Source organism: Anabrus simplex, chromosome 10 (assembly GCF_040414725.1).
Source record: "Anabrus simplex isolate iqAnaSimp1 chromosome 10, ASM4041472v1, whole genome shotgun sequence".
Taxonomy (NCBI): domain Eukaryota; kingdom Metazoa; phylum Arthropoda; class Insecta; order Orthoptera; family Tettigoniidae; genus Anabrus; species Anabrus simplex.
This window is the reverse complement of record NC_090274.1, coordinates 32788137-32810106: the sequence shown is the minus strand read 5'-3', so window position 1 is coordinate 32810106 and position 21970 is coordinate 32788137. Positions and strand designations below refer to the sequence as shown.

General features: G+C 39.1%; 1 protein-coding gene across 1 annotated transcript in view; it reads left to right on the top strand.

Moving 5' to 3' along the window:
- The window catches only part of LOC136882155 (protein kinase C, brain isozyme), a 490637-nt gene that overhangs the window by 437695 nt on the left and 30972 nt on the right, over positions 1-21970 (top strand). Inside the window, exons 7-11 of the mRNA XM_067154703.2 lie at positions 4203-4431; positions 8546-8677; positions 8759-8932; positions 13914-14005; positions 18230-18431. Of these exons, the coding sequence (XP_067010804.1) occupies positions 4203-4431; positions 8546-8677; positions 8759-8932; positions 13914-14005; positions 18230-18431 (829 nt within the window). The remainder of the gene's footprint in view (positions 1-4202; positions 4432-8545; positions 8678-8758; positions 8933-13913; positions 14006-18229; positions 18432-21970) is intronic.

Below are 21970 nucleotides of genomic sequence, written 5' to 3'. Positions count from 1 at the left end.
AGAAGAGATAAGGACAATCACCGAAGAAAAAAAAAAAAAAGAAGAAAAAAAAGGACAATGACAATCTCCACGTCTTCATACGCTGCCATTCTCAAATGCATAGACTCCCTCCTCATTAGTACCAGTTCTTCTACTGAGCAAGTGGCTGCACATTTTTAGGTTGCGTAGCTATCTGCTTGCATTAGGGAGATAGTGGGTTCAAACCCCGCTGCCGGCAGCCCTAAACATTGTTTTCCATTTTTACACTAGACAAGTGTTGGGGCACTACCTTTATTAAGGCCACAGCCATTTCTTTCCCACTCCTGGCCCTTTCCTGTCCCATCTTTACCATAAGACCTATCTGAGTCAGTGAAATGTAAAAAATAATAGTTCTTCCAAATGCATCTCTTCTCAGCCCCTGATGAGCTTGTTCCGGGTTCCCAGCGTCATTAGGAGTGTGGATACTAACATTCACCATTCATTGAGATGTGATGTTGACAGATCTTCAGTCTTAATGTGAGAAGTGTATGGTAAGAAGAGAGCTGAATAAATACAGGAAAAGGGAGGAGACATAAGATTTTATCTTCTTTAATTTTTTTATTTGCTTTACGTCGCACTGTCACAAATAGTTCTTATGCCAACGATGGGATAGGAAAGGGCTAGGAGTCGAAAGGAAGTGGCTGCGGTCTCAATTAACGTACAGCCTCAACATTTGCCTGGTTTGAAAATGTAAAACCATGTAAAATCATCTTCAGGGCTGCTGACAGTGAGTTTCCAATCCACTATCTCCAAAATGCAACCTGATAGCTACATGACCCAAACTGCTGAGCCACTAGCTCAGTAGGCATCAGATAAGCAGGAATACAGGTGGTAAAAGATTAGCAACAAAGGGCAAACACATGAGAATGAAAGAAACCCACACAGTCTATGCAAGTAATGAAACCATCAAAAAAGTTATAAATGAAGGCATACCTATAGATCATTCCATGTTAAGAAAACAGTATTCTACTCTTATGACAACAAGATTGTCACATCGAACGGCTCTGCTCAGCACCATCACGAGAAGCTGCGGCACGTAAACATTTGAATCTCAGTATTTCGGGGGGAAGAATATAAGCTGCAAATTATATTCATGAACTCTACGGCATGCAATGGGGAGGTTGGGGGGGGGGGTGTCTCGTTTTGATGTTCACAACATAGCGGGAAAACGGCGGTAAATAAATGAGTAAAACTCTGTTAAATTCAAGATAAAGGGGGAAGAAAGTAAGCTTCAAATTAAGCACAATTTACTTTTGTTTCTTCATCAGCCTCATCGATAAAGTAAACATTAACGTTAAAGAAAGAAATCGCACAGGTAGGCTAATTAATCACATAACAATCACTCAACACAAGACAAGTACACCCTGATATAAGGACTAAAAACATATGCATCATATTAACAGACGACTTCTCTACTACAGTAATAAGCTGCCAGGATTCACAGACTAACGGTTTACACGTTACATGTACCAGAGCGACACAGAAGGAAAATGAAGGCAACAAAGCAGTGGCTGTTCCTCCCTGAGAATGTATTTATGAAATAGAATAGTTCACTATTTATTTTAATAACGCATGGGCAAAAAATGCATCATCCTTTTTTCTTTCTTTAATAATACAATATACAGTATGTTAAAATATTCCTTAATCACTAGGAATTATGGGTGTCTTAAGAGAGGGTGTGTACGCTCCTTGTTGGTCCATAAGAGTAATACTGTTTTCTTAACATGGAATGATCTATAGAAAGATAGGAACCTGTTCTAATCTTTAGCTTTGTCTTTTCACAGCGTTTTCCTTCTTCTACATTTCCCACATTAAACTGAAGATCTGTTAAGATGACCCTTCAGTGAGTGCCCCCTCCCATGAAGCAGGGAAGCAGAAACGGCCTCGCTATGAGGTGGTGGTGGTGGCGTTTTAAGAGGAAGTACAACCATCCTCTCTTAACATTAATCAGAACAGAAGATGTAAGAGGTCTCACCCTTTAGAGAGTGAAACAGAAGGGCCACGAGGTGTATGAAAATGAAAGACTCCCTAGGCCTCGGAAACGTCATACCTCCAGGATCAGACGAGAGCGAGAGTTGATCGAGGGAGGTCGAGTACGATATATGAAAGTGAGGACCCAGCCAAATACAAAGGGCACTAGGAAAGTTTTGCACTGTGAGTGAATGCTTTAGACTTTTTCAAAATAATTTCCACCACACTCAGTACACTTCTCCATACGTCGAAACCAGTCACTGAACCAACTCTGCCACTTCTCTTTGGTTACATTTTCACACTCTTGATCCCATGCTGCTGGAAGCTTCTCGTCGGATGCAAAACGCTGCCCTTTCAGCTTCATCTTCACTTCTGGGAAGAGTGTGAAGTCACATGGGGCAAGATCAGGACTGTATGGAGGGTGATCAAGCACAGTCAACCCTGATCTGGCAAGAAAATCCATTGGTACATTAGCACGATGTGCTGGAGCATTGTCGTGATGCAAGAGCCAAGTGTTGAGCCGTGACCTTGGACGGAGCTGCTTGAGAGCCTGGATGACCTGAGGCAGACAAGTCTCACTGTACCACTTTGCAGAAACTGTCCTTTGTGTTTCTAGCACAACCCGAGTCAGGATGCCCCATTTAGTGAAGAATACTGCAATCATCCTTTTCTTCACTAACCTTGATTTTCGCACAGTCACAGGAGTACCCTCATCTTCGAACAGCCATACCTTCTTCTGGAATTTTGTTGGGACATCGTAATAATAAAGCCAAGCTTCGTCACCTGTAACGATGCTATCGACATTACATGAAGTCCCATTTTTAAACTGTTTTAGCATTTTTCGACACCATTTCACTCGATGTGCCCTTTGTTCCTCTGGAAGTGAATGGGGCACCCAAAGGGAACAAACCTTTCTAACATGGCGATGGCCATGTAGAATTGAATAAGTAGCTGGTGCAGGGATGTGGAGGGTCTCTTCTACCTGCCGATATGTCAACTGCCACTCTTGCTGCAACATTTTCCTCATATCTTCAATGTTTTTCTCAGCCACTGATTCAAACGGTCGCCCAGAATGAGGATCGTCTTCAACCCCAAAATTTCCACTCTGGAACTCTGTACCAGCGGAAAATTGTTGTCCAACGTGGACAGTCTTTACCCAGCACAGGAGTCATTTCCTCCAGGCACTGGTTAACAGTTAATCCATGAGCAAAATTGTAGCGGATAATTGCGCGATATTCACCTTTAGACCACACTGACACCTTAACTTGCTTTCAGTCCCACTGCTTGGTAACAACTGGTGTGAAGGTCGCACCTTGCTGTCTCCTACACTGGTTTTCACCCCTCTTTTCATCCCTCACCATAACAGGGGTGTCCAGCCAACCGTTTTTGCGTATTGCAAAACTTTCCTAGTGCCCTTAGTAAGTGAAAGCAATGCTCGTTCGCCAACCACGCTCTCATGTTGGGAGCCCCTGGATTTCCCTTTTAGTCACCTCTTATGACAGGCAGGTGATACTGTAGGTGTGTTATATTACTACTCCCCTCTCACAGAGAGATCATTGGGGGCTGAAAAGGACAAATATGTAGAACTCAGACTAATGAGGAGATTGTCCTTGTACTTGAGTGTCTTTGTACTTGACTTCTTGTTATTGCTCTTTCTTCCCACACTGAGCTTTCATTGTGTTTATGTTGTATGTTTTCCTCTTCATGGTCCTATCTGTGAAGGCACTTGTCTGTTTGGTTTGTTATCTATCACAGGGAAATGAATGAAATATTTTGATGAAACTCTTATCTAGAATCTTCCTATCCAGGAAAAGGTTTTAAGATGTGTGTAATTTCAAAACAGCTTAGTTAATGTTTACCGATGTTGTGCCAGGAGTGACTGGATCCTTTGCATCTCTGCACTAAGTCTGCCAATCGGCAATGCTAACTTTTGCCCGTTCGTATAATTCATCAGCAAAACTGTCAAGGTGACCAATTATTTTTTAATTGATGAACACTATCTCTTCTGATGCTATTTAACTGCTTTCTAACCTTAATGTTAGCTAATGGATTCAAGAGTTCTTATTCCGAAAGTTAGTTGCTGCGAAAAGCTGTTCAAAAGCAGATGAAAGCATTCCTATGAGACAATTTATTTACTGTTAAAACTGTAGTAATGTTAAAGTTGTATTATGGGATGGCGACTCTAATGCATTTACTTGATTTTTGTCCACCAGTGAACTGAAACCTGAAGATAAGGACAGGCGCTTGCTCATCGAAATTTGGGACTGGGACCGTACGTCTCGAAATGATTTCATGGGCTCCCTGTCCTTCGGTATCTCTGAATTAATAAAGGCCCCCGTCGAGGGCTGGTATAAACTACTGACGCAAGAGGAAGGAGAGTTCTACAATGTTCCAGTGCCAGAGGAAGGAGCAGACCTAGCTAACATCAAGTCGCAGATGAGGGTGAGTTGTTATTGTTGTTATTATTATTATTATTATTATTATTATTATTATTATTATAGTAGAAAAATCAGGAATCTAGGTGCAGCAATATTTAGGCATTTACATTTCCTTTGCCAGTCTGTACTTTGTGATTTTATTTCAATATTTTGCATGTACATTTCTTCTTTAAAGATTTCTCAGTGCAATTCTTTTGATCAATGTCATATTCTGATTATTAACAATATAAATGACCAAGCCATATGCATCACTAGGATACAATCATTTCAAATGAATTTTAATTAGAAAATTTAGAAAATTAAAAAATCTTATAAAAACACAAAATTCAAAATAAGATAGTGAAGGTCTCATTTGTGAATTTAATGTCTTCATTCATCGAAGTTGGCTGATGCTTGTATCTGAGTATTCATATCTGTCCTCTGATTCATCCAATTTTTGAATTGAGGAATTCAAACGCCTTTGATGGCTATGGAGACCAATTCTGGCATGAAATATACGACCACATTGGTTGCACCTTACAGAGGGTTTTTCTACTTTCTGTCTATAATGTTTTGCAACAGCAGCTGCAGTAGTTGTGCCTCAGCAGTGGCATACTAAGTACTATCCTAGACTAAAAACATTGCACTGAAAATGTCCCATACTCCTGAGCAAAAATGTCAAGCGGGCCAATTATTTTTAATTGATGAATACTATCTCTTCTGATGCTGTTTTAACTGCCTTTCTAACCTTAATTCATATGTACATTAAATTAGACATCTAAGTTAGCCTTAGATACAAAAGAAAACAGCAATATTAATAACTATGTGCAATATTTTTAGGCTATGATAGTGAAGAGACTGTCCTAGGCCAGGACAAAACCGAACTTCTACTGAGGTTCCAGTCTCATTCTGGCTGTGACACTGTGGAAGCCGCTGAGGTATTATAGGCTGTCGGTAATGACATTCAGAACACGACTAGTGTGCCTGGATGTTATGATACGTGTTACTGATAAGACCAGTTGTGCTACAATAGCACTTTCTGGCCCATTGAGGACAGCAACAGCGAAACTACCTCTCTCCTGATCTTTCCTTATATGCCCCATTATGGTGTCACCATCGGTTTTTATGGTTTCCCTGTAACCACATACATTTTGGTGATGCTATCTGAATATCCAACCAGCCTCCAGGCTGATGACCTAATAGACAGGCAAGATACTGTTCTGTTTTAATTCTTGTGTTATAAACATTATTTTTTGAGTGGGGGGGAGGGGTGATATTATTGTGTGTGTTCAGCTGAAATGATTGTATACTAGTGATGTTTATGGTTTGATCATTTATACTGTTAATTATAGACATGATATTGTATAGGCTTTTGGGCTTGTGCCGTGTCTTTTACAGGCCATGAAAGCATTAATGGCAACATATGCTGTTAATTGTTTGAATATGTCATTGATCTAGAATCACATTGCTGAGGAAGCCCTTAAAAATGGAGAAACATGTATGCAAAATATTGAAATAAGATTACAAAGTATTTACTGGCAGATTAAACGTTAATCTTTGTTAAAATTAATTCACCAATGTAGATTAATATGAGTTTCCTCTTACTTAAAGTATATTTCCTCAACATGTCTTTATACACTGGTCAACGGCACATTTGTCACAAAGAATGGTGTTCTTAGCTAAGTCATGAGTGATAATTTTGAAAATGAAACAAGTGGTTGCCTATCCAGCTCAGTTTTCTTGTGACACGCCAATCTCTGTCTATCAAAATAATTGAAAACGCTGCATGTTGGTTGATCTGCTGTGGCTTGATTTAATTATTCTGCAGATGTAATTGGTGAGAAACAATAGATATTTGTAGAAGGAATTGCATTACATGAACCTCGGTTCAGAAATTCACCACCAGAAAATGGTGGGTTGTCAACATTGCCATTGATTCATGCTTGAACAGGCTGCAAGAGCGTGCCATTTTGCCACACATATTAATGCATAGGCTGACATAAGCATTTATGAAAACTATTATCACATGAAAACAGAGGCCAATCCAGAAATTCTGAAATTACATCTGGATTCAGGGATGAATTGCCTTCCAGAAAGAGTCTTTTTTACTTTTTAATTCTTGTGACAGAATTATTCCTCATACTCTCCTTTCATTTGTACTTCCATTGTGTATTTAGATACTCTTTTATTTATTCGTCCATTTAATATATCCAGGTGATCACTGTCTACATGGCCAGAAAATATCATCACTCACTTCTCACCATGTTAGCTGACGTTCATTTCCCTGGTAAAGCAGTTGGATTTTTTAAAAGGAAAATTCACATCCCCATAGATCACATTGCATGTAAGACTGTAGCTACAATGACAATATTGTGGCAGGTTATTTAGGTCCTGGAAAGTAAAATTACTACACAGACAGGTAGCGTGTTTCACTCTCTGTTAAATTTACTGAACTACTATATACAGTTAATTCCGTTTACATTTTCATTTGACACATACATATATACACACACATGCGTCAAACTCCAGTTCTCCAGTCAGCTTCTCACAGCACAGTGTCATTTCAGAACAGTTCACAGCAGTAAGCCTCAAACTCCAAATAGCCATCTGACAAACTCGCTCCTGATAAATGACTCAAATACATGCAGCTGTCTCATATAGCAAATTTTCACATGCAATAGGCTCACTCAGGACTACGGCCGTTTTGCGGATGATGTTAATCTGTACAGAGTAATAAATAAGTTAAGATTGTGAGCAACTGCAAAATGGCCTCAATAATGTTGCGAGATGGACAGCAGGCAATGGTATGGTGATAAACGGGGTTAAAAGGAGGAGGAGGAGACAAAAATATAAATACAAATACTTGGAATTCTCTTCATGTTTTTTTTTCTTCTCCTTTTTTGCCTACTAAGGACCATGGGGCTCATCTTAACTCTTGGTTATGGTCTTCTGCTTTTTCTTGATCCAGTATGTTTTCATTTTCTGGCTGTGTGCCTGCTTCCTACCACTCGTCCACTTAGGTCTGGTGGTCCCTGTAATCTCTTTGCTTGTGAGGGACAGTGGGAAGACTCCCTGTAGGATGGCCTGTTTGTACTGATAATGGTTCTCTGTGGTCTCTGATGGGATCTACAGTTCCTCTAGGTCTGATTTTACTGAGGTGATCCACTTGGTCTTGAAAGCCTTTCCCCTACTTGTCACTGTGAGGATTCTATTGGTGAGCCTGCAGGGCTTCAGGCGGGTCATGTGCCCATAGAAGGTCAGTCATCTTTTCCTCATGCACGTGACTATATCTTCCTGATGTTCGTAGAGCTGATCCTGTAGGTGCCATTCTCCTCTCATGGGCCCTAATATCCTCCTCAAGATCATCCTCTCTTTTAAGTTCTAGTTTCCTGAGTGAACCTTTTGATTCATCAAGAGGCACTCAGAGGCGTAGAGTACTACTTATATTAGTGCTCATTTTTGTTACTCCTTTTTCTCTTGGCTTCACCCTTACCATGCTCTTCTCCACACTTATTCTTATGTCTTAAATCTTTCCATTCACCCCATCAAGCTGTTTTTGGATTTCTCTCTCATCCTTTCCCTGAATTACATTATATGAAAAAGTTCATCCATACACCTCCATTGCTCTTTGTACTACCCTCTGGATGTCATCCATACTGATTACAAACAGGGTGTACTTATAAGAAAAGTAAGAAGCAAATGAAAGATCCTCATTACCCACTAAACGACCACCAGCTAAGGTCCAGGAAGAGCTGCTTTACTAGATCTGAAGCTCTTTAAGGATCCCAAGAAGCTAACCATATGACTATATGGAGGATAAACTGAATATTCCAGACATTAAGGAAGAGTTAGCTCCTGGATGTGATCTGCATTATAAACTTAACAGACAGAGCTGATTTATCGAGGTGGAAGACAAACCTTCTCAAGTGGAGGAAGCAGTGCTGAGTGCGATTGTGAAGACATCAAGGATCAATCTCATCATCTGGTCTGCAGGAGATGCAACAAATACTGCACACTCTTGAAGGCAAATGAATAGGCTGTTTCAGTTGCTGAATTTAGGAAATATTGCACTTGACCTGGACAGTAGATAAACCTTAGATTTTGTTGGACATTGATTGATGTTGTGTATCTCTTTGCAGAAAATGTCGGTCACGAAGAAAATTCCCATCAATACGGATAAGGATGTTCCTCACAACATGGGCAAGAAGGACGTCATACGCGCTTCGGACTTCAACTTCCTCATGGTGTTAGGAAAGGGCAGCTTTGGCAAGGTAAGAAGCAGACTAATAATATTTTGAACTGTGTGCCACTTATGAGACCACAGCTGACTTAACACTGCTTATTGGTGGCAGGTAATGCTTGCAGAGAGGAAAGGCACGGACGAGCTCTACGCCATCAAGATCCTGAAGAAGGACATCATAATCCAGGATGACGATGTCGAGTGTACCATGGTGGAGAAGAGGGTGCTAGCACTGTCGAGCAAACCTCCATTCCTTGTACAGTTGCATTCATGTTTCCAGACCATGGTGAGTCTTCTGCTACAGTTAGTCCAGCTTAATCATAAGTGGTGAGAATGATAAATGAAAGAAAGGAGTCATTAAGTATGTTCCATATATCAGAACCATAAATGTGCGCACACACAAACTCAGAATAATATGCAAGTTCAATTTATAACAAAGTCATTAATTTCAAAGTATTCCTGCATTGAGCGAAAAGGATACATGATTTCTCTGCTTATCCCAGTTATTTCTGGGGTCACTGGAGCCACCCAGGCTCATGTTCGTTTTGACCAGGGGTTTAAGGCTGGATGTCCTTCCTAATGCCAAGTGACTTTTAAGATGAAAAGCTCAACCCAAAATCGACCAGGATTCGAACTTCAGCCTTCTGGGTGGCAACCCAGCAGTGAAGCCACAGAGCTAATCACCGGGCGAGTTGGCCGTGCGGTTAGAAGCTTGCATCCGGGAGATAGTGGGTTTGAATCCCACTGTCGGTAGCCCAGAAGATGGTTTACCGTGGTTTCCCATTTTCACACCAGGCGAATGCTGGGTCTGTACCTTAATTAAGGCCACGGCTGCTTCCTTCGAACTCCTAGGCCTTTCCTATCCCATTGTCGCCATAAGACCTATCTGTGTCGGTGCAATGTAAAGCCACTAGCAAAAAACAAAACAAAAAACAGAGCTAATCTCATCCCCCCCCCCCAGAGGATACATAATTAATCATTTTTAAGTTTACATCTGAATATATCTAGAGTGTTAACACGCTACTGCTATGGAGTCGAGCTTTGCATTCAGAAGAACCTGACTGTCCTGAGAATGGTTTTCAGTCGTGTCCCATTTTCACTACCAGGCAAATGCTGGAAAAGTGTCTATTCATAGGCCACACTATTGTTCATTTCATCTTCATTAGCTCCTCAACTGAGGTTTGTACCAGAAAGGACAACCGGTCTTAACCCTTCCCGGGTGAAAACCCATATATGGGCTTGCGCAATACTTCAAAAGTTTTACCGACTCTCTGAGTTCAAATAGTAACACGAGTTGTCAACAGATGACATAAGCTGCACATACAAACATTTTAAAGCTGAATTGTGGCGTTACGATTATATTAATGCACATTTCTTTGTGAGTTATCAGCTGAGTTTGTTGGTCGTGCGTCATTGTAGAATGCTGCAGTTCATATTTTCCGGTTTTTCTCCACAAGTGATCAGATAGTTAATGAAATGTCATTTAGCAACAGTGAAGGTCGATCTCCCAAGACTTCTTGTGGCAGCGGTAATGAATGCAAGAGCGGCACAAGTGATCGTACAGACGGTAGTGCACATGCACTCGGCGCTGCCTGGACTGACGTGAGCAATTTTGATCTGGCCCATCAACTAGGATTCCAGTATGTAATATTCAGCAGGGGGCTATATTACCATCATATTTTGATCAAGATACTGATCCACTAGAGTATTTTTTATCTTTTCTTTGCTGATGAGATTTTGAGATAATTACGAATGCAACTTGTATTCAGGGAAACACAAATAAAAAGAAGAAAGTAACATCCTGGACTAAAAGGTCAAGAATTGCATCATGGATTCCCCTAAGTGTTTCAGCATTTATTGGTGTGGTGATTAGGATTCTCCTTCTTCTTACTGTGTTGTCTCTTTCATATGGTATTTATTCAGTGAACAATTATTATTATTACAGTAATAACAGGATTCAGAACTGTACATAGTTTCTTCTTCTTCTTCTTCTTTTATGACCACATAGGATCACTTTAGTCAGTCCGTCGTTCAGGTCTCTTTGAAGGGATTGTTCAGGCTTTGCGGTCCTCCCAGTACTTCTTCAGACGCTCCGATCTTCGTGCTCTTTCCTCAGTTGAAAATGTGCGTGTTGTTGGTTTGTTTTGTGTAAGGGTAAAGCGGAGGTTTGTATTCTTGAGTTTTGTATTCAATTTTATCTTATTTTTGGTGTCTTCTGTTGTAAGGCCTATTTCCTTCAGATCCTCTCTTACTTCTCTGATCCATTTACATCCTGTTGTGGTATTTTTTGAGACGAGATTGTGTTGTACTAGTTGTTTCAGAAGTCTCGAGTCCTGCATCCTCATGATATGTCCAAAGAATCCCAGTCTCCTCTTACGCATAGTATCTGTAATGGGTTCTAGCTCTTTGTACACGACTTTGTTAGGTATTAACCGCCACTGTCCATCTTTCTGATATTTTTTGTTGATACAGGTTCTTCCAATCCTCCTTTCAATTTTCTGAAGTCTGTCAGTCTTTGATTGTTTATTCAGGTAAAAGAGTGTTTCTGCTGCATATGTAGCTTCCGGTTTTATAACTGTGTTGTAGTGTTTTATTTTTGTATTTATTGATAGACATTTCTTTTTGTAGATATCCCATGTTAATTTTTGTGCTTTAGCTAATCTATTTGTTCTTACTTGGATTGAGATTTTTTCATTTAAGTTATGTGTTATTACTTCTCCAAGATATTTAAACTGAGTTACTATTTTGATTTTATTACCATTTATGATGACTTCTTTTAGCTGTGTTGGTTTTTGGGGCATAATTTCTGTTTTTTCAAATGATATTTTGAGGCCAATTTTATTTGCAATGTTTTGAAGTTCTGATATCTGGGTTTTTGCTTCTTTTATGTCCACTGCTAGTAATGCTAAATCGTCAGCAAAACCCAGGCAATTTGTTTTGATTTTTCGGCCAATCTTTATTTTGGGGGGACATTTTCTAAACCATTCCCTCATTACCATTTCTAGAGCACAGTTAAATAATAGTGGTGAGAGCCCATCTCCCTGCCGTAGTCCAGTTTTAATTTCAAATGTCTCTGATGTTTCACCCCTAAACTTCACTTTTGACTTGGTATTGGTGAGAGTCAATTTTATCATGTTTATTAATTTGGGGTGTAGTCCAAGGTGTCTTAAAATTTTAAACAGAGATTCTCTATGGATGCAATCATAAGCTTTCTTGTACATAGTTTATTTTTAGGATTATTATTATTATTATTATTATTATTATTATTATTATTATTATTATTATTATTATTATTATTATTATTATTATTATTATTATTATTATTATTATTATTATTATTATTATTGTTCACCTGTCTTCTTGTATTTTGTCAGTGAATTGTTGATTACAGTAATAGAATTTTAAAAATTACATTATACTGGTTAAATTATTTAGTGACACTTGTGCCATTTTTGTGGTAAATTCTCGTAAAATAATAAAAATTCATTCCTGGAGCACATCAGTTCTGAAATTCAGCGAAGCCTAAATATATGTTGTTCTTATAGATGAATGCATACTTTAGGATACTTTTAACAGTATTTATATCAAATTACTTTTTTCCAAAATTACCCTTCGCCCACAGCCGCAAAACATTGCCGCCCGCGAAGGGTTAAAAGTGTGCCATGTAATTTCATCTCACCTCATCCCACAATAAAGAATAAAAACATTGCCTGTGTTAAGAACTTGTGGTTGCTTTGTGCGAGATGGCCCAAAAGAAAGACATTCAGTTCAAAATGTGGGGTACCTTTCTTTGATCGATGGGGCTAAAGGGCAGACCTACTACAAGCTTACGATTGAGAATGTAATTGAATGGTATAAGGCCATCATTCTGATGATGAACATTATTTCCACCAATGGGACTCGTACTGGCTAATCACAGTGTCGAACTGTATAGATTGTTTCATGTTAAATATAGAACTTGGAAGGTTTTCCGTATTGAATATTGTTTGCATATATTTGTACAGCACTTGGGAGTGCTGTCTTGTTCTAACTGCAGAGAAATAACAACAGGAAGTTTAATGAACCGTCTATTACAACAATGTAAAATTTGTTGAATCATCTGAGCATGAAGAAGTGTCTACATGATTGGATGCTTGTACAGAACACAAGGGAAAATTATACCGAACAAATGAGGGTATACAGGAAGTGTATTTGCTACAATGTAGTACAGGTGTCAATGTCCTGCTGTTGTCCAGAAGGATGAAAGTTTCTTATGTTTTCAGTTTTGCTTTACTGCACATCCGTGGCAAGTATTTGTGAACACACACACACTCACTGGGCATGGGTGACTGTCAGACAACCAAACCACGAGACTAGGGTCTCTGAGAGACAGCAAGTGTTTATAAACATCAAGTTACGTAACCACTTCATGTGCTTGTTGTGATTCTTTCTGGACCTTCATCCACATTCACAGCAAACCACTGTAGTGTGGCACAGATTACCCATTGTATTACCTTACACAAAAATATTATGTTTTACAACATACTATCCCAGTAACTTACTTACATTATGTTCGAAAAATTTAAATGGTATTCACACATGCCTTGAAATATCACTCTCCGCTATCCCATATGATCGCATTACAACATTCCCTTTCACCCCTGTATAAGGGTTATTTAATGTGATCAGTTTATTGTCTGTGTACATGGTACAGTGTCTATTAGCTGCAGTCTGATATCTTGGCTGTGTTGCTGAACTACTTTTGCCTATTGTCTGTTTTCTTGGCCTGGACGAGTTGTGAGGAGACTTGTGTTTAGTAAACTGAGCAGTAGGCTATATCTAAAATAGTGCTAAAAGCTGTATATGATGATACAGTACTGGAGATACTACACGGATCAGAATACTATGTGTCGATGATACAATTTATGAGGCTTCTGAACTTGTTTGTCATTGCCGTTATCTTCAGTCATCAAAGAGGAGTTGCTTTGCCTTGTGGCTGTGCAGTTTGAGTCGCGTAGCTGTCAGCTTCTGTTAGGGAGATGGTAGGTTCGAACCCCACCATCGGCTGCCCCAGCATTTGCCTGGTGTGAAAATGGGAAACCACGGAAAACCATCTTCAGGACTGCCTGCTATCTTGCTCACAGCTGCGCGACCCTACCCGCAAGGCCAACTAGCTCAGTGTCTTTCAGTTAGGAAATGACACTATCTAATCATCCGAGGCACTTCCTTAGGGGAAACGATGCACATTGTCAGTAGGTTTACATGTCCCTATTCTCTTATCATTGCAGGACCGGTTATACTTCGTGATGGAGTATGTGAATGGAGGTGACCTAATGTTCCAAATTCAGCAGTGTGGGAAGTTCAAGGAACCCGTAGCAGTGTAAGTAGATACCTTGTAAATCAGTGACACTTGCCTCCTGCAACAGCTTCACTATCTTAACGAGTACAGAGTTTCCACTTTTGGATGGATTCATAGGGTTTTCAAACTAGATATAGAATACAAGCATACAGAGAGAGTTGTAGTTAACTCCCATTCAACTATTATTATTATGATTAGTTTTAGAATTTGCTTTACGTTGCACCAACACAGATAGGTCTTATGGCAAAGATGGGATAGGAAAAGGGCTGGGAGTGGGAAGGAAGCGACCGTGGCCTTAATTAAGTTGTGAAAATGGGAAACCTCGGAAAAACCATTTTCAGGGCTGTCGACAGTTATTATTATTATTATTATTATTATTATTATTATTATTATTAGGCTCAGTCTTAGGCCTTCTGCACACGGAGCAACATATTTGCGATAAAATTTCTCTGCGATTTCAGTTGGGAATATGTTGCATTCCACACATGGAGCTACCCCCAATTGACGGCACTATCAGTCATGTTGTGTTTATGAGCAAGAAAGGTGGTAATTACGATGTTATTTTCTCTGGTTTAGTTTCCTTTTGTGTTCTTTTTATGTTTTCTTTATAATGTCATAGAGTTCCAAGTTGCCAGGAAAACATTTTATTATACTACTATTAATATATTATTATTTACCTAGAAGGGGGTGAAAATGATCTTGAGTCCACCCATAGATACATACAGAGAAATTTTAACTATTTATTGTCTCCAATGAGCTGAACTCACTTCAAATTCACTGCTTTCTATGAAATGTCTAAAGCATCCTACTTTCACCTAGTGAAAATAATTGCTCCAACTTAAAAGGAGTTTCTCGACCTCGCCCACAAATTTAAGGTTACAAGTAATTAGATTCATTTTCAGGTTCCGTGTCAGAAGAAGTATCTATTCAATGCTTTTATAAATTTAAGAATCTCTTACATATTTTACTTGGGTACTGGTATATGTTTCAGCTCTTTTGAGCCATCATCAGCCATTAAATCTTCACAATAAGTTAAGATAAAACATAGAAATATAGAATTCTTATGTAACCCATGCGATGTGCATAGTCCTACTTAAAATTAATGAAGATAATCCACCTGGTAGCTGCCCCTATTAAGGAATCAAAAGATCAGCCTCGTGATAAGTTCATTGAACAATATTTCTTTTATACGATGTTTGGATGCAAGTGGGGTTAGAGTTAAAACTGTCAACCATCAGACGGATTTTCTCTTTTGGATTTTATTGGAAAAAAGAAAATCCAATACATGGTATTTCAGATCAGGGAGTACAATCGCCAATGAATTTTCCAACACAGAGTCTGCTATGGTCTGGATGATGGTGTCTGGGATTTTTTTTTTATCTTAGGAGGTTCAGCATCTCCTTAGGAATTGTCCCTCAAGTGCCAATCTTAAGCCCAAAAAGTTTAAGTACTGAGTAAATGAATATATTCAAGAGAAATGTTATATAAACATGATGTCAGATAAGTAAGTAACTATTAAAATTACTGTTGAAAGTCACTTGGCCGAGATCGACTACCTATATGTATAAAATAAGAGTTTTGTCTGTAGATTGCTCAGAATTGAAAAAGAATGGTATCTATGTATTGGACGCGTACACAGTAACAAGAAAATGCACTTTTTAATTTTCCGTCATCTGTCTGTCTGTACGCGCATCACGAGAAAATGGCTGAAGATAATTGAATGAAAATCGGTATGTAAAGTTGGGGAATGGCTACAATCTGAATCGTTCAATTCACGCCGAGTGAAATGGTAGTTTAGGGGAGGGCCTAAAATTTAACTCTCAAATATTTATGTTATTAGTGGTCCTATCAATAAATACTACGTAACTAAAGTTATATAGAATTAAATTTCCCATCATTTATGTCTTACACGTTTTCACCATACTGGCTATGATAACAACAAAAATATATGAATATCTCTGTTAAGTCTATATCAATGCTGAGCCACGAGAAAATGGGTAAACAGACTTCAATGAAAATCTGTATGTAGAGTCGGGGAATAAGAAACTAGTGTCTAGGCTATAAATAATTTTATTCACCCTGGATAAAATGGTAGTTTAGGGGAAGGCGCCTAAAATTTTATTTTTAAATACCTACAGTATTAGGCCTATCAAAAAGAAGTACATAACATAAGTTATATAGAATACAATTTCCAACCATTTATGTTTTATTCATTTTTACCGTACCAATTATGAGACGAGTGGTAGGTCAGAGTCGGAACAAAGCTACAATATCGAAAGCTCATAAAATTGATCAACAATAACATTACATTGACCATTATATGTTGTGATGTTCTTTGTCTCTTCTGTTGCCACTCATCTCTGATAGATCAGATTACTGCTGTGTACCGATATTGGCGGGAAATAGCTCGAGACTTAGATAACTTTCTTCTTTAGCATGCCATTCCTCTGGTTCATACATTTTCTGGTACTGCTGGTTTGTAACATACTGGTTCATCATATTCGATTCCTACTCTGAGGTACCAATTGGAATGAGCAGTGTGCACATTTAAAGGAATAATGGCAGAGGAGTGTTCACGGGTGTCTGCGGCTTGGTCATTCCAGCTCTGGAACTTTGGACCGTTAGATCAGCAGTGCAGTACTGTTCGTTAAAAGTGAGAAAATGTGTTGTTTTTCATTTGATCGAGTATTTCAAATGATAGAATTGCTGTTAAATGCAACATTCCTACTGAAGTTATTGTAATGGTTATGATGACCTCATTTAGGAAAAGCACTAACACAGTCTTTCTGAGGATATAAAAAGGCAGGTGAAGAGTAGTGTCTGCCATTATAATGAAAATTCCCCAACTTGATAGTGACTGATGGTAGGCAAGAGGGCCTACCATTACAATGAAAATTCTCTAACCCAGTCTTCACATGTGAAAAATATATGGTGACTTCCCTGTTGCGTTTCTGGGGTAACATTAAGAGCTATGCAATTTAATACCATCTTACTCACAACGTGTACACTACCTAACCTAGAATTCCATAACGAAGCACAGGTACATCAGCTCATATATATATAATATAAAGTTAAATGTGCTCTCCTTAGAGGCGGAAATTGTGAAGTACAGTGCGGAACTTGAATGGTGATGTATATGTGTAGAGGATGTAGCGATATGCAAGATAATCTAAAAGATGAGAAAGAGGAAATGAAAAGAAAGGTTCTCCCAAGAAATACTTATTGGAGAATAGGAAAAAAAAGATACGATATAGTTTTATATTAAAAGAGACTTGCAAGCAACTTCATGTTGCTCCAAGGTAGGGTTGAGGTAGCTCTGTGTGCAGAAGACCTAATGATGTTCTGTGAATGCCCTCGGTTCTTGGTTTCTCTTCAGAGAGATCTTTCACCTCTGAATTTTTATTCTGAACAATTCTGTCTTTGTCTTGGTAGATATCTTTCGCCCATGGAAGGTGTCGTCTTCTCCCTGGCATTTTCCCAGTTAAGTGGGGTCGGTACTTTGAATGGGTTTTTCTATGGGTTTTTCTAACTTTGTGTCTGAAAGCGTTTCCTGATGCCAACCCTATATATAGGGAGTTTCTCATTTGTTATGTAATGTAATGTATTGTATATATTATGATGAACCCAAACACCAAGGCCCCGGGTGGGAATCGAACCTATGAACCGGAGGCCAGTTACACTGATGCTGGATGGAAATTGTGTCTTTCTATTCACCTAAATGGCAAGGATCTCATTTGAAAACCTTTCTGGTTCTGTTGTTGTAATTTGATCATTCTCCTTTCCTTCACTGAGGCAAAGTTCATTTCAAACTTTTTGTATAACCATGGGTTTGGTCTGATGAGGAATTTAAATTAGTCTGCTGATCTTTTTTTTACATTTTTTATTGCAGGATCTTGCTTAGAAACTTTTTTTCTTTTCTGTTTCTGTAAGTCCCTATCTGGCTGGCTATTATCTCCACTGCATATAAGCACTTCAGTGTGACTGCAGTAGAGTAATATGTAAATTTGGCCTGATAAGAGAAAAATTGGGCTTTGTATGTCCCCTGGCATAACCTGAATATTTTCTCAGGCCTTTCTCAAACCTTTCTCAATAGTAATATAAAATGTTTTACGAGGGAAACCCCCATTTTTCTTCCCCTCCTACATCCCTCCAGGAACACTCCTGTAAGTTACATTTAATTCCAGTAGAGTAGTATTTCCTTCCATACTGTTTGTTACAGCTATGAAATTTCTTTTTTGTCCTCAGATTCTATGCAGCTGAGATAGCGATTGGCTTGTTCTTCCTTCACGTTCGGGGCATCGTTTATCGAGATCTAAAATTAGACAACGTTCTGCTGGATCAGGACGGACATATTAAGATAGCTGACTTTGGAATGTGCAAAGAAGGAATTACTGGAGACAAAACGACCAAAACTTTCTGTGGTACACCAGACTACATTGCCCCTGAGGTGAGACAAAGATGTTCTTCAAGCGTAGGACTAGGATTTCTCTTACATATCATTTTTATCCTGGTATCTCTTCGTAAAACTCATTTGAAATTTTTTTGAACATGACAACATGGTGTTTATTAGTCATATATACACTCATGTTCATAAAAACCAGAACACCTTGAAAGACTAGAGATAGGAAGTTCATATTCACAGGACATGTGCATTAGTATGTTCATGATTAGCATTTCAACCATGTCGGCCCTCAGGTTCAAGGTCCACATCAATATCTCAGCGCACCACCACCGACTGGTAAAATGTGCCTGCGGCTCTTGTCGGTATAAACCGAAGGTAATGGATCAGTGCGATTTCAGCAGACGTGCAGGATGCTTAGCAGATGTATGCGAGAACCATACCGTCAAATGAGTGAGTTGGAAAGAGGGTGCATTATTGGCATGAGAGAACGTGATGCACCCATCCAGGAAATTGCTGCAGGTGTGGGACGGAGTGTGTTGGCAGTGCGACGGGTGGGTACAGAATGGTTCACAGAAGGCTGTAGAACACAACGAGATGGGTCTGGTTGCACCACCCAGACCACCCCCCGAGAAGGTAGACACCTCATCCGAATGGCATTGCAGGACAGATTTGCGTCCTCCTCGGCTCTGGTGGAACAGTGTAACACATCATACACTATCAGGAGTGACAATCCATCGCCGTTTATTACGGTCTGGGTTGCCGGCGTGTCGTCCACTTTACCGCCTACCTTTGACTAATGTGCATAAACATGCTAGACTGCAATGGTGTACGGAACGATGTTAATGGGGACAGGAATGGCAGCAGATAGTGTTTTCGGACGAATTTAGGTTCCGTTTGTTTGAAAATAATGGCCGCATTTCGGTTTGCCGCAGACAGGGGAGAGGCATTACATTGACTGAATTTGCACAAGATATACGGTGCCAACTCAAGCCCTGATGGTGTGGGGTGCTATTGGGTACAACCACAAATCACAGTTGGTGCGTGTCCAGGGCACTGATCAGTTTGACCTACGTGAATGACATCCTGCAACCCGTACCCATACCCTTTCTGCACGACACCCCAGACGCCATGTTTCAGCCGGACAATGCGCGACCACATATTACTGCACGAACACATGCCTTCTTGTTGTCTCTGGATGTCAGACTGTTGCCCTGGCCTGCTCTATCACCGGACTTGTCGCCAATTGAAAATGTGTGGGATATGGTGAAACAACGGGTGCGGCACTGTAACCAAATGCCAACCACCAAAGATGAACTGTGGAACCAGGTGAATGCAGCATGGACGCCATTCGCGCCTTATACCCGTCAATGCCATCACGCATGGAACAAGTTATCAATGCCCCTTGTAGAACCCAGTCCTACCAGGCAACAGGACACATGCTGAACCTAGATGACTGAAGTGCTAATTATTTCTGCAGAACATACTAATGAACATGTCCTGTAAATATGAACTTCCTATCTCTACAGTAGTCTTTCAAGGTGTTCTGTTTTTTTTATGAACATGAGTGTAAATGCATATCTTACTTCATTTTATTATTAAAGACCAAAAAGAGGTATAAAAACTTATATTTTTAATAATATATTAGCTGTTATTACAAGTTTTGTAATTTTGTTTCTATTTGGTTATTTTCAATTACCTTTTCTTGGAAATATTTTGTGGTTAAAGGAAGTTAGAAGGTAAATGGGTTGTGAAAGAAGAAAGGACAAAAGATTATTAGGAATGTGGTCTGTTAGCTGATAGTCTTCTAAACAAACTTTGGACAATATTTCCAGAGATTTTAGGTCATAGAAATATGTTATTTAACATTTTCAATGTTACCGTACTTTTAGTTTTATTTTTGAAGCATTAAATGTAAATTCATAGTTTTGGTTAACTAATGTAATTAGTGCTGTATTATTATTATTATTATTATTATTATTATTATTATTATTATTATTATTATTATTTATAAAATGTTTAATGCAAATGGACACCAACAAGTGCTGATTTTTTTTTTTTTTTCCTTTCTTGGTTGTTCTTGGTGATTGGTAGAAATAAACTATGCAAATTTCAATAAATCCAAACCACTGGTATATGAATAGTTAACATATTGTGTCCCGGCCCTTTTTTCAATCCTTGGTTCCAAGAAACACAGGCTTTTTTTTTTTTGACTATTTCAAATCATTGTATACACTATTTTTATGAACATATTCATCTGAAAAAATTAAGATCAAAGATGTTTTAAAAGGTGAAATTAAGTGTCATCACCAGACAAAATTTAGACTGGGACAAGATTGTGGAAGAAGAATGATCGAAGGAAAGAGGAAGAGGGACAAGTGCCATAAATACCCTGACCCGGCAGGAGCTGGATAAGGGGAAATGATGATGAATCTATTTGAAGAAATGCCTGATGGGCTATCACCCACCAACTAGTATGATTGCCTTCTTCAAAAACTCAATTTTGTGGGTTCTTAGACAACTGTAGAGGCCAATATTGGAACAGCAGATTCTGGTCTGGTCTGGTGGGGTCTGATTGTATAGTGTTTTTCTTCAAAAGCTCCTGTTTCCTAGCTTGTCAGTTTCTGTATTCTGACGTTGTTGCTCAAAGCGCTCAGTTCCCATACTGGACGATAAAGAGCAGCCGCTTTCTAGTTGTTAATTTTAATTTGTTATTTCTTCAAGTAGGTTTTTAGGGGATCTTTGTACTGCTTCCATGGTCCTCCATGTAATCTTTGACCACCCTTTAACTAGGAATATATAATATTTTTTGGCACAATGAATTCAGGCATACGAACAATGTAGCTTGTCCAACTGAGTTGGTGTTTGATGATCATAGCTTCAATACTTGTGGAGTTTGTTTCTTCCAGAACACTAATCTTGTCGTTTCACTCAGGATTCTTCTCAGGCAGTGCTGGTGACAGTTTTCGAGGCATCGTATGTGCCTTCTGCAGGTAGTTCATGTTTCACACCTATATGTAAGAAATGGTATGAAATAACTTGGTGCATTTAAAAGCTTGGTCTGAGCACTGAGATTATGCTTATCAAAGACCCTTACCCGAAGGTTACCAGAAGCCATGTTAGCATATTTGAGACAGGGTTGGATTTTGGCATCAATATTTACATTTGCTGAGAGATGGCTACCAAGGTACAGGAAGTGTTCAATGTTGTGCAGAATTTCTCTTTGGACTGTGATAGTAGGGAACATGGTAATGAGTTGGGTGCATGTTGTTAAGAGGATCTGCATCTTCTGGATATTAAGGCTTAGACCAATGCTTGTGTAAGCTTCATCAGACACTATTAAAATTCCTTGTAAGTCTGTTTGAGTTGGCAAGAACAACATTGTCATCTCTCTATTTGAGTTCAATAATAGAGGTTTTTTGGTTTTGGCTCACATTGTACTGAGATTGAATATACCTCCGTCAGTCCTATATTCTTTTTTTCTACACCCTTTGGTAGTTTTCAGTCAACAAGATGAAGTCTAGTCCCAACAAATATTGAGAACAAAGTGGGAGCTATCACGCAGCCTTGCTCCACACCTGCTGTGA